This window comes from Enhydra lutris, unplaced genomic scaffold, assembly GCF_002288905.1.
Source record: "Enhydra lutris kenyoni isolate GAN:26980312 unplaced genomic scaffold, ASM228890v2 scaffoldscaffold11, whole genome shotgun sequence".
In the NCBI taxonomy this organism is placed as follows: Eukaryota; Metazoa; Chordata; class Mammalia; order Carnivora; family Mustelidae; genus Enhydra; species Enhydra lutris.
Window position 1 is genome coordinate 7991730 of NW_019154095.1, and position 17845 is coordinate 8009574.

The window sequence follows — 17845 nt, forward strand, 5'->3', positions numbered from 1 at the left end:
TATTTCGTAAGCTGCTTCCATTTTTCTATCTCCTGGTTTGCTCCTCCAACCCATCTACTACACAGCTTTCAGGATGTTCTTTCTAGAATATACAATGTAAACATGACAGGTCCGACATGTATCTTCTAATGGTTCTTGAGAGACTTGAAGAAAAAGTCCATCCTTGGCATGGCGGGTGCAATCCTGTGGACTTCTGCAGACCCAGGCTGGTCCTCTCCATCTCCAGGGTGATGGCAGGCATGCGTCCTGCATACACACTTCCTCTGCCACACTAACTCCAGTCCCTTGTTTGCACGTCTGACTCGCTTATGGGATTTTTCTAGAGGAGTGATCCTGTCTACTGTTCTCTACAGCCTGGCATAGTAGCTGCACCACACAGACACACAGTGACTGTTTGATGAATGACTCAATAAAGCACAGCATTGTGTTTTATGTACTTACTATACTAGATCTATTTGTGTTTGTACTCTGGCACATGAGCTGTTTTAGTTAAGGAAGCATATTATCCAGTTTTTAATATCCCACATCTCTTAGGGTGGTGTGGCACATGTCAGGCTCAACATAAATTTCTCATGAATGAATGAATAAATACTACTTTTACCAACTAACAAAATCTAGGGCATCCCTTCTTAATCACAAATGATTCCCTCCATAGAAAGAGACCTTCCATGTAAGGGCTCATGGGACTCCACGGTGTTCAAGCTGATGGAAAATATAAGAGGAAATAATTGGAAGGAAAGAGAATAATCTGTGAGTACATCAATATGAATATTGCTGTCTAACCACTTCTCAAGATAATCTCTTCCACCTCTGGAATTTCTGATTATTTTGGCTCTGCTGATATTGAGCCTTGAAAAGTTTTCTTCTTTCTTTCTTTCTTTTTTTTTTTTTTTGTAAATACTAGAAATTCTGTAAGATACTGGGGGGAGCATGGGTTTAAGAGCTATAAGACTTGAATTTTTATTTTTTTCTAGCACTTTTCTTAGCTGTTAGGTTTGTATGTGCTAATTAACATTTCCAGTGCTCAATTTTCTCATTTGTAAAATGTCTGTAAAAATAGCAACCGACATTTACTGAATGTTCACTGCCAGGCATTAGGCCCTGTGCTAACGTTGAGAAGGGATTACTGATTATAAACATCGCTGCGTCCCAATGTGTGAGGTGTTGTCCTCATCGTTCTCATTATTGCTCTTATTCTATTACATCATCACACAATATCAGATGGGTATGTAATATAGCATAGTGTCATTGGATAGGTTGGTCACGAGGATTAGGTTATGAAGTTTACACTGCATTGTTAATAACATTTTTGATTTACGTTTTGTAGCTGAGGAAAATGAGTAGCAAAAGGTTTATAGAAGTTAGTGAAACCCCAAGCAGAAAATGAATTTCCTAACCAGGAAGCTGTGGGCAGGGTGCACACCCTTCGTCCCTGTGCTCTGGGGCGTGAATCACTGGTGTGGCCTCCTTGTGGGGCTTGTATGAATATGATGTGGGCAGATACTTGTGCAGAGTGATGTCTAGTGAGCTACTACTGCTACTACTAATCCAGCTAGAACATGGGTCCTACCTCCTTGACTGTGAGTGCTATGAGGCCAGGAGCAGGCAGGCTCATGCTTGTCCTCTCTCATACTACCTTGCAGCATTCTTGGCCCATTTTAAAGACTCAATTATTTTATGAATCACTCATTTTATGAATGATTCATTTAGTGACTGAATTATATTTCTTCATGAATAATGTGAAACAAAATGGTCCACTACCTATTTAATCCCATAATAATGGGCATATGACGCCATGAGAAAGGAATGCCTCGTTTTCATTGTGGTGGTGGCTCCTGAGAGCATGGGGTTGGGGAAGAGCTGTGGCCACGGCTAGGAAATTTCAAACTCCATATGAAGGAGGGTGGGGAGGCTCTCTCCGCTAAGGAATCATGAGAATCTTAAGAGGTTTGACTTAATTACCATAAAGATTTTAAGCAAACTACCATTTTAAACCTAAATGAATTTCAAATCTATAGTTAGTAAAAGGATCTGTTTCTCTTGCCTTTTCAAAAATCAATTTTTTTTACAAATAATTTGCATAGGATAAAATGCTCCTATTTTAAATTCACTCCCCCCCGCCAAATTTATGCACCCATGTAACTATTATCACAATCAAAATACAGAACATTTTTTATTACTGCACATGTTCCCTTGGTCCCTTCCAGTCAATCCCTACCACCTGTATCTTCAGGCAACTACTGAAATGCTTTCTCTCAATCTAAATTATATTTGTCTTTTTTAGAGTTCTTATAAATTGAGTCATATAACATGTATTTTTTAGTTCAGCTTGTGTCACTCAGCTTAATGTTCTGAGATCCGTTCATGTCGTGCACATCAACAGTTCGTTCTGTTTATATCACTCAGTAATGCTCCACTGTACGGACACAGTGCAGTTTGCTTACGCGCTCCCCTTTGACGGCCACTTGGGTTGCTGATTTGTTGGCTAACGAAGCTTATGTGAACATTGGTGTGCAAGTTGTTGTGTGGAAATATGTTTTTATTTATCTTGGGTAAATACCTAGGAGGCAATTTATGGATTATATTTGTAAGTGTATCTTCAAGTTCATAAGAATCTACCAAGATGTTTTTGCAAAGTGGTTATACCATTTCACATGTCCTTCAGTGATACGTGAGCATCCGACAGCCTCTCCAGCACTTGGTTTTGTCATTTCTTAATTTTGGCCATTGTGGCAGCCATTCCTATTAATTTTTAACAAATGGTTTTATAACATAGCTATATATTCATTTTATAAAAATTGCCATTATAGTAGTTTTTAATTAAATTGTGGGTCAAAATTCATAGTGAGTAGAGACCAACATTCAAAGAAAGAGAAATAGAAGAGAAGAGAAATTATCTAAGTGCATCGCAGTAAGGCAGACATTCACAATGAAGGCAATGTCACTGTAAGGGAGTAAAAACTGGGTATTGAGGAGGAGGAATCTTGAATCTTACATTGGTTTTTGGCTCTCCAAAACCCAACAAAAACTTCTGAATCAGTATTTAATTTTTACTGGGTTTTATGGGCTGTCATGTGAGCAGCACTGGCCCTGAAGATATGCAAAGAGTATGCAAGATAAGGGCTTTAAAATTATCCTGAAGGGGCGCCTGAGTGGCTCAGTCACTTAAGCTTCTGCCTTCAGCTCAGGTCTGATTCCAGGGTTCTAGGATGGAGCCGTGCATCGGGTTTCCTGCTCAGCGGGGAGTCTGTTTCTTCCTGGGCCCTGCCCCCTTCTCATTCTCCTTCTCTCTTAAATAAATAAAAAAAATCTTTTAAACAAATAAAATTATAGTGAAGAGAGGGCTGTCACTGAAGGACTTTCTCTGGACCAAGTGCTCAGTATCAAAATCATTGAGTGACACTGTTTCATGTGTCTGTTAGCCATCTGTACGTCTTCTTTGGAGAAGTGTTTGTTTATGTCTTCTGCCCATAATAATAATAATAAAAAAATCACAGAGTGACAGGTGCTTGTGTGTGCCTGGTGGCTGCCTGGTGGCTGCTGCTTACACTCTGTCTCTGATGCTTTGGTAGTGATGCGAGCTTTGGAAATTAAGTAGAGAGAATTTACATTTTATTACTTAATTCCACAGAATTTATTCAAGTCATGGTATATCACAGGCTGAGAAGAAAGAAGGGGTGACACTGGATGTCTAGCAGCTACAGAAGTTACAAGTTGTTTTCTCATATGAAGCAAAATTACATTCTCTAAGAAATCTGAAACTATTTAAAAGAAATTATTTAAAAACTTATCTTCCTCTTCTTGGAAAAATAACTGTTATGTTTTCCTTAAAAAATGTTTGTACTATTTGTTATTTATATCAATTGGTACTTTCCCCATGGAATTTCATATATTACTACTAAATAAGTTAGCTTAAATGTTTCTCAGCAGAAATTGTAGTTCTAAAATTATGTTCAATGTTAATAGCTTTTTAATTTCTTTTTTTTTTTTTAAAGATTTTATTTATTTATTTGAGAGAGAGCACAAGAAGGAGGAGGGTCAGCAGGAGAAGCAGGCTCCCAGCTGAGCAGGGAGCCTGACATGGGACTAGATCCCTGGACTCCAGGATCATGACCTGAGCAGAAGACAGACGCATAACAACTGAGCCACCCAGGTGTCCCATAGCTTTTACATTTTCAGTTTAACTTTTAACTATAAAATTTTTTTGTCACTTTTAGGCCTACATTACATTACCTTTTTTATATATAAAGCCCAAATATACACATGACACATAAAGAGATATGAATAGGTCTATGGTATTACAATTTTATGAGTGAGGCGATTAGAGAAAAGGTCTATAAAAGAATAGTTTGGAGGTGATAATGAAAAAAGGGTTGGGTAGCACTACAATCAAGGAAAGTGTTTTAAAATGACTTTCTGTTTTACTTTTACAATTCTATATGATTATAACTACATGTAAAGTTACACAGTTATTTCCTTTAAATCTATGCACTATGTACGCTATATGCATATCATATAAACATAGATATTGCATTTCTCATTGTAGATGGCGGTAAAAAAAACACTGAAAAACACAGATGTGTGCATCGGATATGAACCGTAATGGTAATAATAAATCCGCCCTTCACGCTCTCTCTCAGACGCCAGGCTCTGAGCTACCCACCACACACGCGTGCGGTACTCCATTCGTTCCTCTGCACATCTTTGTGCTTTTACATGCAAGCAAACTGCGGTTCACACACATAAAACCCCCAGCCTTAAAAAGTGACTGAGTAGCCAACCGGAATTCGGGCTCAGACCCGGCTCACTGGAAGGCACAGGCTCTTTTTACTCATTTTGTCTGTTCTTGCCATTGACGGTGTAGTAGCTACAGGGATAAGTAAGGATGAAAATCTGGGCAAACACGCAATTGCTACACAACACTGCAGATGACCAAGTCACTTCATGTAGCGAGCGTGGGTCGTCAGCAGAGTTACTGTTTAGCCCCCGGCTCTGAAGCGTGAGGACTTGTCAGGTATAAAATAAGGGAATCCTGCGAGCAGCTGCCCAGGGGTCTTGGGGGAGGGTGAGCTGAAACGCGGAGGTAAAGGGCTGAAAGCAGAGAAATGGCTCAGGCACTTCATAGCGTGATTAGCTGTGGTGGTTGTAAGCCTGCCTGTACCTCAGGTGCTTGCAGTCCAGGCGCACGTGCCCGTCTACACACCCCCACAAACCCGCGCAAGGAGAAAGCACACACAGGATTGCTCTGGGCATTCAAGAAGTGGAGATGGCAGTGGTATTTGGACATGACAACGCAGGACAGAGACCTTTACCTGAACTCTGAGAGATGGAGGCGGCTTTGGGAAGGCAGATGACAAAGGGCATTTACTTTATGCCAGGGTCAGAAGAGAAAGAAGATGCGCTGTGGGCAATGAGCTTGGTGTTTAGGGAATGAGACTTTGTGAACCCAGATTCGGTGAGAAATGAGATGTAAAACAAGAAAGGAAGGCTGGTCATGGGACAAGGAGGTGAGACATTTGTGCTCAATTCCTTTGGGTCGCTGAAAGCCACTGGCAGTTTCTGGTCAGATGAATGGCATGGTGGCTTTGAAAGCTCAGGGGTGACATTATGCAGCGGCTGGGGAGAGATCCAACACAAGGGAACCGGTCTGGACACCCTGGCATGAGACCAGGCATACATGCAGAACAGAGCAGATGAGGATGCCAGGGGTGGAAATGAGATACAGGCACAGGCTGGAGCCCATCTCTCTCCGCCCCCACACCACCTCCCAAATCAACAGTACTGGTGTGTGACATCAGGAAAAAAAGCAATTAATGACAACCGTGTCATTCGAGGTCTCCAAGAATATGAGAGAAAAGTGTATGAATAATGTAGAAGTAAACAGAATAAAGCTTTGATGTTTGTATCTGTTCTATCCAATATAGTTATAAACACAGCAATATAAGAGATTGCAATGTAATATTTTAAGTCCATCTGAAACCTAACTTTGGGAACAGCATGGGGATAATGGCTGAAGCCCTCAGAAGGGATGCGTGGCCACGGGAGCTGGGGACACATGTCTGAGCTGAGTGAGTAAACCTGCACATACAACTTTGGGGTACTGTGGGTACTGTGCCCCAAGCAGTGGCCTCAGTTTACGCACAGATGCCAGTAAGGCCTCTGTGTTCCCATGGGAAGGACAGACTTCACTCCAGTTAGGCTAGCCATAGTTTTTGTGTGTCTCTGGAAAGATGAGGCTCCAATCTGCCGCACTAAGTAAAGCAACAACCCTGGGGAAAACTACTAGCATTATCACATTTATTGTCAAGTCCCCTAAATGCAAGGTTTAAATAGGTTGGTTGGTTTGTTTTGGTAATATATATGTTTGCACACCGATTTATTTAAAATTTTGTTACAAATGTCAAAGTTCGGTAAGTTTTATCCACATGCATTGGACATCCTGAAAACCAAAGAGCTGCAGCTTCACGTTGGGGCAGAAAGCAGAAAGTTCCTCGATTTTTAATGACAATGCATAACGAGTCATTATAAACTCTTCACAGAGTCAACACTCAATGCTCTAGGCAGGTCCTTCTGTGTGACCAAGCACAGTATCTGCTGCCCTTTACCAGGCTAAAAAAATATGCTGAGAAAGGAATTTGAATAGCAAATGTTACTTTGAATGTTAATTTGAAGTAATAGTAAGAGAAAATTCTTTCAAGTACCTTAGTGTTTCAGTATTCAATGCTTGCTGAAATAAAAAATATGAATAGAGGAAAACAACATCGAGATTGAAGAAAGGCAACTGGATGCTAATAGATGTAAAATAATTTTTAAAAAATATTTTTTGTTTTGGATCAAAAATCTTACCGAGGCTTAAATGGCTTTAGCTTTCACATCAATTGTGAGTTTGCACACTTGGTTGCATGGGTGACGAAGAGTAGAGGAATCTGTATCATCTCATAGAAATAACTTCTTTTATGTTGTGAACACTCTATTAAAAAGACTTCCCTGTTTCAGTTAAATTTTACTTTTGTGCTGCAGTACCAAATTCATCTTTTATATCTGATGCAAAGTATATTATAGCAAATTTCACAAGAATTCTTGTAATAAACTGTATTTACTTGAGAATACTTTTAGCAGAGGACGCAGAAAACAAAAGCTTTAATTCATACTCACTGCGGTAGTGTTGCTGGCAGGGAACGTCTAATAATGGAATGAACTTGTCTGTAAACATCCAGTTTAGACATGCAGCGGCAGGAAGTATGATTGGCAAAACTGATTGTTACTGGTTTGGGGCCTTGAGAGAGAGGCACTGTGATTTCAAACAACTACAAAGAAGGGACAAAAAGAAGAAAAAATTATATAGATGCTAAAAAAATACCTTTATGGTCAATGTTGGAGTCCCCAAAGAGTGAGATTATCTCTTTCTGATAACATAGTGCTCATTCTGCATGCAGGATGCAGAAGGCTTTCATGATCACACTGTAGAAACTGTTTTGCTTCTAATCAGTATCCTTTATCAGAATAATAAACAGTCCGTTTACTTATCTCATGTCACTATGATAAAGCATATTAGAATTTTGATAACCAGCTAACGACCACGGAGCAGAGATGCGACAGACCACCGTGTTCAGGGAAAAAGAATCTTTCCAGAGTCCCAGACTGCTCCAGGGGTTGTTACAAAGTGGCACAGATATAAATATCTTCTCGAAAGAAGAGTACAAAGCTATTGGCCACACAACCTAGAAATGTTTGGTGAAGTCCTGTTCTATGTAAACTGAATACAGAGACACAAAATACAGAGATGTAAAATCAGTTTTCATTCCAAATTAAATTTCTACCTCAAAGTAGTTTTACATTTGTCCAATATATCTTATCCATTCATTATGTTCAAAAGAAAAAGAAACACATTCATCACTTAAATGTTTGTTCCTGCTATTTTGGCAAAGGTGTTATGAAAGTAATAATCTTAAAATAAGGTGGGACATGATACACAATTGTGGGCTAGAGTCTCAAAATTTAAAGTCTCATTCTGAATGCTTTGTCTATGGGGAACTCTAATTCTCTTGTTCCTTCTCCAAAATTAATGTTTTAAATGGAATATACAAACGAATTAGTGATTAAGTAAAACTAAGTGGATTTAAATTCCCAGGTTTCTTAAAATCTGAATTACTAGTAATGATGGTGAAAGTTAAATCTTGGCCATTACTTGCTTGGTAAGATCAGTCTGTAGTCCTGTCACTGTAGCTAAACTACTTTGGTATTATTTGGTGCCTTTTCAGCAATACGAGCCACGCTAAAAATGGTGACAAACTCCAGAGCTTTGTGATTCGGCCGGTCAATATACTTTCAGGCCAACATTTAAAGATCACTGAAAATCTTTAGGGAATTGTATTAGTTCCCAACTTAGTCCTACAGGGAGATTCATGGAAATGAATTTTGAAGAATGAAACACAGAGATAGCTAAATTATAAACTGCACATTTTCTTCATTTGAAATGTGTTCATTCTATAGTCACTGAAAAATTCAGCTACTTTCTAAGCACAGGTGCCTTAGGTGGAACGAGCCCAGGGTTATACCCCAATGGGGCATTTTTTAAGAGCAAACACACTTGTATGTTGTATGAACTTGGAAAAGTCATTTAACTTATCTAAGCTGTATATTTCTTTAAAAATCGGTAAACCGAGGAAACATTTGACCCATTGTTCATGGGACTGTTAGAAAAATTACATAAACTAATGTATATGAATGTGATATGCATCCTGATTGCCATATAGATGTGTTATTATTTGAATATTGTCTCAAGATTCTAGATGTCCTCCAGAATACTGTCCGTGCTACGTAGATAATCCCAGCATATAACCTCAACATATCCCAGTATTATGACGCTGACCAGTTTCTTCCCTAGAAGGCATTTGTTTATGCAGTTTGGGAGAAACCTTTTATTAGATGAGCTGTCACCGGCAGAAGTCCTTTGCACTAGGTAAAACTATTTTGAGAGAATTGTGCAGTGTCTAAATACACTAAAGTTTATCTACTTCTTAGAACATTTCTGGACCCTATGTTAAGAACCAGTGCAACAGAAGAAATGTAAAGTTATTCCAAAAATAAGCAGTGTTTAATAAATTGCTTATTTAACTTTTATATGTCTAAAGTTTATACATTATTTAAACCCTGTAATAGTAGAAATGGTAGGAAGATGTACAGGTCTGCTCATAAAATCTTAAGAATTTATGTCTAGTAGGCCGTTAGATTTGTGTCAGAGCTTAGGAGAGCCATTTAAAAGCCAACAACGTTAAAGTCGCAGTCGAAGTCTTAGACACTGATGAGATTACTTGGTAAGATCATGACTGGAAGGTGGAAATGTCTAATAATAGAAACCTGGGGAACAGGTGCACTTAAAGGATGAAAAAAGGCAAATGAAGTAGTAAATATGTCTGGGAAGAAGGAAGACATGAAGATGGGAGAGCCAGGAGGGGGTTCCTGCTAAGCCAAGGGAAGCCAAAGGCAGAGAGGAGAGCTTCACAAAGGTGTCTGTGGTCACAGGATCTGATGTCTCGGGGCAATGGAAGTAAGTGTAGGGATGGAGTGAAAACAAATGGTACCAGAAGCAGCTCCAAGGACTCTGGTGGGCTGGGCTATGGGATAGGAGCAGTGGGCAGGGTGGGGCTGGAGAGGAGAGAGCCCTCCAGTGACCAGAGGGAACGCACTTACATAGCTCAGGTCAGATAGGGGGAGTTTTGCCTGGAGGATGGGAGGCCAGTTATCACTGCAGGATGGCACCGTCTGAAGTGACAGGAGGCAGAAGAGAGCCTGAGTGTGAGGGGTAAGGGGCTTCTGTTGTAGAAGCATGCCTGGTATTCCCCAACCCTGTGCCTCACAGCACCTCCCCTGCACCTTTCCTCCTGGACTGCTGCATCCCAGACTCCGTTCTGGCACTTTCTCCTAAGGGCAGAGAGATCACAGCAAGCACGGACAGCCTTCAGCCCTCGCTGGGGGTGGGGGACGCTGGGGGATAATGTCTACAACCAGGACCTGCCTGTGAGTACCAAGTGTAGACTCAGGAACTGGGGCTTCGAAAAATGTTCTAGTGAGATCAGAACACTTAAATGCACATCAGGAAAGCATCTTCCTGAAAATAAGCCTGGTACTAAACTTTCAAGGGGTAGAAGAGAGTTGTGGTCCATGAACACACGGACTAAAGGCATAAAGGCGTAAAGGGGCAGGTAAAGAGGTGCTAAAAAAAAGACATCACTAGATCAGTCTACACAATCACAATCACAATCACAGTCAACTAATTTGATCACATTCATAAGCATTAGAACTACAGTACAGGGGAGTCTGGGTGGCTTAGTGGGTTAATCATATGCCTTTCACTCAGGTCATGATCCTGGGGTCCCACAACTGGCTCCCTGCTCAGTGGGGAGCCTGCTACTCCCTCCCTCTGTGCCCCTCGCCCTGCTTGTGCTCTCTGTCTCAAAGAAATAAAATCTTAAAAAAATAAACTACAGTACAATCTGAGAAAAAAATTACTTACAGTTAAATAAATAAAAACCCCAAATTTTAACTACTGATGTTTTTTCTCTTCTTTGAGTCTAAGTAAACAACTGACCGGTTAAATTCAGTTAATTTCTTCAAAAGGAATAAATATTCTGAATATTTAAAGTAAAAAAAAAATCAAGACTTTCCTTCTCTTGAAATACGTATCTTCCACCTCCAAAATTTTTACCTGAATGTTCTACCTAGTTTCTTTAATTCTCTACTTAACTGTCAGTGTGGACAAAATTCAAGAGTCCGGAGAAAGATGCCTTGACCAATATTAAAAGTAGAAAGGTTCTTGATAATTAACCTTTCCTCCTCTATGACCTTCAGGATGAGAGCATGCCGTGTATGTGTGCATTAAGTCACAATTGTACATATCATGCCTTGTCATATATTGAAGAGGTATCTTTCATTTTCCAATTTCTGTCTGCACTGGTCTTAAGTGTGTATATTGGTGGACTTCTCCCACTTAAAAGGATTATAAGGTTTCTACTTCCTTTTCAATAAGTATGATAAATTCCATCTTCTCCCTTACAGATCAGTTTGTGAATTTTGAATAGCAATATTGAATCCCTAAATTACTAAAAATGTCCACAGGCCCTTTTCCCTAATCAGATAGTGTATGCTTAGAAAATGTAACTTTTTTTGAACTAAAAAATATTAATAATTTGAATCACCATATAAACTCACAAGATGTCGCCTGCAAGTAAATGTACTTTGCAAATATCCAGCGACTTCGCTCCTTTACTAGAGAGAGAGGAGGAACCAAGAGCAGAGTCTGGGCACGTGCGTCTGCACCTGCCCCTTCCAGCTTCTGCGACTGGGAAGAATTCTCTAATTTGCCTTTGCCTCAGTTTTGTTACCTATAAAAGAGGGATAGTAACGGTGTGATTTCATAGTGGTCTTCTTTGGATGATGATTCTCCTTCAAAACTGAGTTGAATCTTTGAGGAATTACAGTGTTTTTGTTTAGAATTTTACCTTCTTTGGTTTTCAGAAACTATTGATTCACTAACTAGCCAAGCGCCCTGCTAGCTTCTCAAGAGCCATCAATGCATAACCCTTGCCACATGCTGCTCTCTCTTTCCTCCCTTCTCTCTCATATATATATGCACATACGGATTATACTACATATACATATATATCCACATAATATATACATATATATATAAAAATTTACTAGGTTAGAATTTTGAAATATCAAATAGTTTTATCACAAATGCTATTAGCAAGAACCTGCATTTTAACCCTCATGAAATCCATGCTTGCCATTATAGAAAGATCTAAACCAACACAGTAAATAACAATAATTTTCTCTCAAAAGAGTCAAGGTCTACCCATGCACACCACTGTTGAAACAATAAATAAATTCTTTAAATTTTTATAAAACAAGAATGCTTACACTAGGCTGTTTTGTGCCTTAATGGGTGCACACTAGTATTTTCTATTTTGGATTTAAGCTCATAGAGTGCAAAGTTTATGTATTATATTCAGTGTGAGCTAATCATTCCTTGTCTATATGTGTACTCAGCCAGTACTAACTGAGGATGATGACATTTATACTTTGATATTTTGAACATGATGATTTTCCTAAGACAGTTTCAGGCTATAAAGTGAACTGTTCTTGAACACTACATGATAATAGCTTGTACCTAATTTAGGATCTAAGTAGTAATAAAATTCATAATGGAGACTGATGGTATATGTTTTGCTTATGCCTGTTAAAGCAGTTGCTGGTTTTGAAGATCAAAAGGTTTATATAAAGATGGCATTTAAATAAGCCTGGAAATTGGGGGGGGGGAAAATCTGTGTATTCTGTAAAACCTCCATAGACAGGAGAAAACACCAAACATTTCCAAATGAGAGGTTCCCAGTTGTTCGTTATCTAGTGGAATTCCTTAATAAGAATATCTGATAGCCAATTCTCACCAACAAAAATGGACTTCAATAAAACCACGTTTGGAAACAATAGAATTGTTCACGCCAGCATAGCAACAGTCGCAAAGGCAAAGCAACAATCCCTACTTCTACTTATCTTGCAGGCTATTCAAGAGAAAGGTGTAGAACTTCCTTACTGACAAGATCCTGGATTATTCCTTTGGAATGTGTATGTGGGAACAAATACCAAACCAAAAAAAGGAAAAAAAAAAAAAAACAAACAAAAACCAACAAAAAAACCCCGCCCCCCCTTTACATCTTTTTTTAATACCCCCAAACATAGCCAGTTTCTCTTTATAGCATATCTCATTGCTATTTTTAATTTAAATATTCCAGCCCTGAGTCCATTAATGAAGTATCAACGTGTAGCTCCTGAACACTATGGTAATAACTGTAAAATAAGAGAGAGAGACTACATGGCATTTAAAGAAATAATCCCTAAAAATGGGCAAAGGTGAAAACTGAGGGTCCACTGCCAGCTTTTCAAGGGAGCATCCGAACCACACGGCCCACCCTCTAGGACCTACAGAACTGAAAGTGGGTCTGGGAAGAACGTAGGACAGCAGATGCTAACGGATTCATGTTTGTATTGAGTTAATTTTTATGTATTATTACACATAAAATGCAGATACAGTGCTGCAATTAAAAACCCCCATTCAGGAGTTTTAGAAATTCTGGATAAAATCTGTACACAGGATCAATACCTTAAGCTGGGAGAAAGGGTATTTTTAACGGACTCATCTTTTTCTCTTAAGGCAAATGTTACTCTTAAACGCCCGATAACTCGTATTGGTATAGAGCTTCTCCCCCACATCTGGATAAAACCTGATTTCCAACAACTGTGCCTGCCAGATATTAATTAGCTAAAGATTCCAAACAAATCACATTCCACTTGTTGAATACATCTGAATGCAATCTTTCAGACTGCTGCTCTGTAAAACAGTATCTCTGGGTTGTGTTCCCTAGTTGCACATTTTACTTAGGTTTAAATATGTTTTGGTAAAAAAAAATTTTTTGTGAAGCACTCAGCTCAACTCAGATATAATCTGGGATGTTTTTGCTAATATATATGCTTATATTATTTCTTTATAAAACAATACAAAATAGATTAGCTTGCTGTTTTTTTAGAATGGCAACACAGAATTTTAAATCCTGCTGTGCAGGTCCCTGAGAAGGAACTAGGGGAGAACCAGCTCCCTCACTGCGCTGGCTCCTTCCACAGGCACTCATTGAACCCAGCAAAGACGCTGAGGTTTCTTTAGCTCCAACTCCAAGATTTCCAAGGAAGCCCCATTGGGTCTGGTAGTTTTTCTTTCTCATTCCTATCTCCCAAAAAACTATGTAAGGTAAATACTAACATTTAAATAACGTTTTAATCCAAATGTTTGGCTCAAAAGCAGATGACTTTCTTCTGCTTCTCTATTTGAGTCATCAAATAATTTATCTTCTGCAAATTCACTTTCTCCTTTTCGGTTGTATCTCTTAAATATACAATTTCTCATAAGAAAATAGACTGAAAGCATATGTTTATGAAAGAGGTCAAAAAGACACCCAATGTACTTCTCAGAAGCAGATAGCTGGGGGACTTTGAAGCAGTTGTGACCTTCTAGTTCGTTCTGGAATGCTTCATGCATATGGTTTCACTTTTTAACTAATGGCTGGCTTCCTCACACATTCTGCTAACCTGCCCTTCACTGAGCCCCATAAAACAAATTCTAGGAAGTTTTTATAAAAAACTTGGGTTTAAAAATACTTAAGGTACATTGTCCTTAAAATTTATATGATTCTAGTTGGCGACTTTTTTTGCTAAAGGATATGTCTGGAACTCCTTTAACAAGACAGAAATTCTTTTTTTTCCCCTACAGAAAATACAGCAATAAGGAACTTTCCCTTTATGTTTGAAACAGATCCTCCCATGCTCCCCTTTATAGTATATTGAAAATAAAATAAAAAATATACTTAGGAAAGGTACTACTTAGGTGTAACCTTTTATAAGTTGAAATAGAAGCAAAAATGTTAAACACACATGAAAACCTTGCCTTCAGGAGTTTCACGTCTCACTGTCCTTGATGTGCATTTCCATAAAGCCCTGCATTTCTCTTTCACACATTTAGACAACTTTTATTTACTTGACAAATGTTGACTGCCTTTCCCTGCTAACCTTTGTGCTGAGTGCAGGATCTATTCGTCACGTTAACCCTTTATATGGCAGAGTATGAACACCACATGGTGGGTGCTTCACCCCACTTGCTTAATTCAATTTAAATTAAAATAATCGCTTCTATCATTAAAAGTGGATTCTTCAGGTAGGAGAAGAGCATGATATTAAGAAATCAAAAGGAGAAATGGATGGGACTCTCAGTAACTGAATGTTGGCTTTCCCTTGGCATTGGCTTTCGCTCTTCTCTCCTGATATGTGAACTCTCTAGGTAGTAACAAGGACGCCAGGGCTTCAAACAGCATTTATCAATATGCTGCTTCCTCTCATATCTGCAGCTGTGGATCCAGTCGCCGTGGCAGAACTCTAGAATCACATGCCCAATCTTCTTCGGGTATCTCTACCCAAGTATCACTCCGATTCTTCAAAACCAACACATTCATGGCTCTACCCCTTGACCCTAAATCTGCTCTCTTTTCTTTATTCATGGAATTTAGTGCCTAATGCTTACTATGTGCCAGCAACTGTGCTGTGATCGAAGGTAATGATCAGTCTCCACTGTCATGGAGTTTGGAGCTTAGGGACTAAAGCTGTCGGACAGATGAGGTAATGATGCTGACATATGGGCATTAAAGGATGCTGCAGACCACACAGCAGGCTGTCTTAGAGGGTGACCTTCATATCTACGCCTAAAGAGCCGCAGAAATTCTTGATGAGGGGGGTACAGGAAGCTGTGTAAGGAGACGGTTCCAATACAGAGTATTGTAGTGACCCTATGGAAGGAGGTACTGACAACATTTAAGGAGTAGGTGAATTTGGGTCCTTGTGGAAAGTAGTATTTGGGAGAAAGCAGTGGCAACTGGGACTGCAGATTTAGGCAGCAGCCAGATCACAGCAGGCCTCACAGACCACGTTGAAGCATTGACCCAAAGAAGGCCCCTTAAGGAGAGTGTCGTTCCAAATATGTCACAGCTTAGAGCGTTTGCATAGATCAGTCAGAACACATGCTAGCCTGAGCAGAGACTGACTTCTCATTTAGAAGACAAAAACTCACTTCTATCACGTGGCCCATGACTAGGAGGGAGATAGGGAGATACGAGGCTGGCCCAGGTGACTAATGAATGTGGCCGACGTCAGATGAGATCAGCAGGATGATGACCCTGGGTAGATTCTAGCCATGTTTGGAAGGGAGATTTAACTCGAATTATTGACTGGGCTTTTAGTGAAATGGAGAATAACTGTGATTAACCAAAAAGATGGTGGTGTCACGTACAAAGAGAATACCGGAAGAGGCAGAGGGTTATTTACTTGCTTGTCCATCTGTGTGGGTGCGGTGGGCTTGGGGGAACGGGTCATAACTTCAGCATGGCACACATGAACCAGGACCCACCAGAGGGGAAGCCAAGTCCCAGGCTGGAGTATGGGAACCATGAGAGATGACAACACAAACCAACCACGAGAAGCCAGACCTCAGAAGTTGTATAGGCAAATTCTATCCTTCCCATGAGCAGATGACCAGGAGGCAGCAGGCAAAATGAATGATTTCAACATCATAAATCTGCTATAAAAGCCATCCTAAATTCTAGGAAGCCTGGAGGTGAAAGGATGAAATTCAGTGAGAACAGATTTCATATGATCAACATAGACTTAGTTTTCTCTTAGAAAAAATATCCTACCTGGGGATACCAGACCAAATTCTATTTTACCTACACATACCTTAAATTTAGCACTAAAAGCTCTTCTTAGCCTGGAAGGCTTCTACTTTCTGAAGCCTACAGCCTTCTGACACCTCCAGCTTGACAGAAGCTTGTGTGCTCTTGTGCATACACACTTATCCTAGAATAAAAGCCTTCACTCTGGCACCCAGTAAGTCCACGTGGGACCTCATCCGGGCACTGGAGGTAATAAATACGCAGTCGTGCCATAGAAACCAGTGGTGAACAGAAGACTACGTTCATTCATTTTGTTTACTAACAATGATTTTTCTGTTTTCTGAGTTTAGATTTTTACCTAAGGCACTCCTGGTGTCATTTGGCACATGTGTAAAGTGTGTATTTACTAAGACAATAGTAAGAGCAATAGAATGATGACTTCTCATATCAGCTGTGAATAGGAAAAAAAGAGGAGCATTTTCTCCTCCGTTTGTTCAAAAATAGACATTTAAAAAATACTCTTCTGAAATTTATAGCCCATACTTTGATTAGGCAATAGGATCCGTTTATTTAAAAATTACACACATGAGTTAACAAACTATATTACTATTGGCCTTTAAGGCAGTAGTTTTGAAATCTGTTTCGACAGATAAGGACACCTCCCCTCCTGGGAACTGTGGGATAAGCACTACGGATGTGTCCATATCTTCATTTCTTTTTCTCTGGTGAGAGGGTCAGTTTTAATGTGCTTCCAAAAGGGGATGTGTGCCGATTCTGTGCCTGACACTCAGGGTACTGGTGAGCAACACAGATGTGTTCTTGGCTTTATAGAGGAGGTGGACATTCATCAAATAATAATGGCTATATTGTTATAAACTAGGATTATAAGATGAAGGAAGTGCTAGGAGAGAAAAGTATGGGAAACTATCAAGCCTTTAAAAGAAATACATGATACAGTCAAGGAGGTCAGAAAACTCTCCCCCAAGGACTTCTTGAGCCATGTGGCAGATCGGAAGGACTGGTACTTCAGCAAGGAGGAGACGGGCAGGTGAGGGAGACTGACAAGTGTGAGAGAGGACGCCGGGCTAGAGGGGACACTGGTTCCCAGGGACTCAAGGAAGTCGACAGCAGTCGGGAGCACCGTAAGTTAAGAACAAGGGGCAGTTATGTCCCATGGTGCTGTGGAGGAAGGCAGGCACTGAAGGCTGTGATAGAGATTTAGGTCTTACTCAACAGCAGCGGGCAATCCCTGAAGGGTCTTTATGCTGGAGACTGACACCACCAGATTTGTGTTTTAAAAATATCACATTTGGGGGTCATTAAGGGAGTGCATGGGGACGAGGAGAAATGGAAGTGGGAACACCGAGAGGCATGGTTTTTCATTAGCTGGAAAGCATGAGAAGCCTGTTGGACTACAGTGATGGTGGTTGACATGGGGAGTCAAGATACTTAGGGGACAAGATGGACATCTGATTTGGTGACAGGCTGGATGTGTGACAAGAGAAGGGAGACGGCAGGGAAGACCCCTGTGTTTCTGACTAGTGATGAAGTCACACGTCAGGAGGGGAAACCACAAG

General features: G+C 40.0%; 1 protein-coding gene across 1 annotated transcript in view; it reads right to left on the bottom strand.

The window, feature by feature from the left end:
• The window catches only part of LOC111144527 (vascular endothelial growth factor C), a 101828-nt gene that overhangs the window by 13134 nt on the left and 70849 nt on the right, over nt 1-17845 (bottom strand). Inside the window, exon 4 of the mRNA XM_022498847.1 lies at nt 7156-7307. Coding sequence (XP_022354555.1) covers nt 7156-7307 — 152 coding nt within the window. The remainder of the gene's footprint in view (nt 1-7155; nt 7308-17845) is intronic.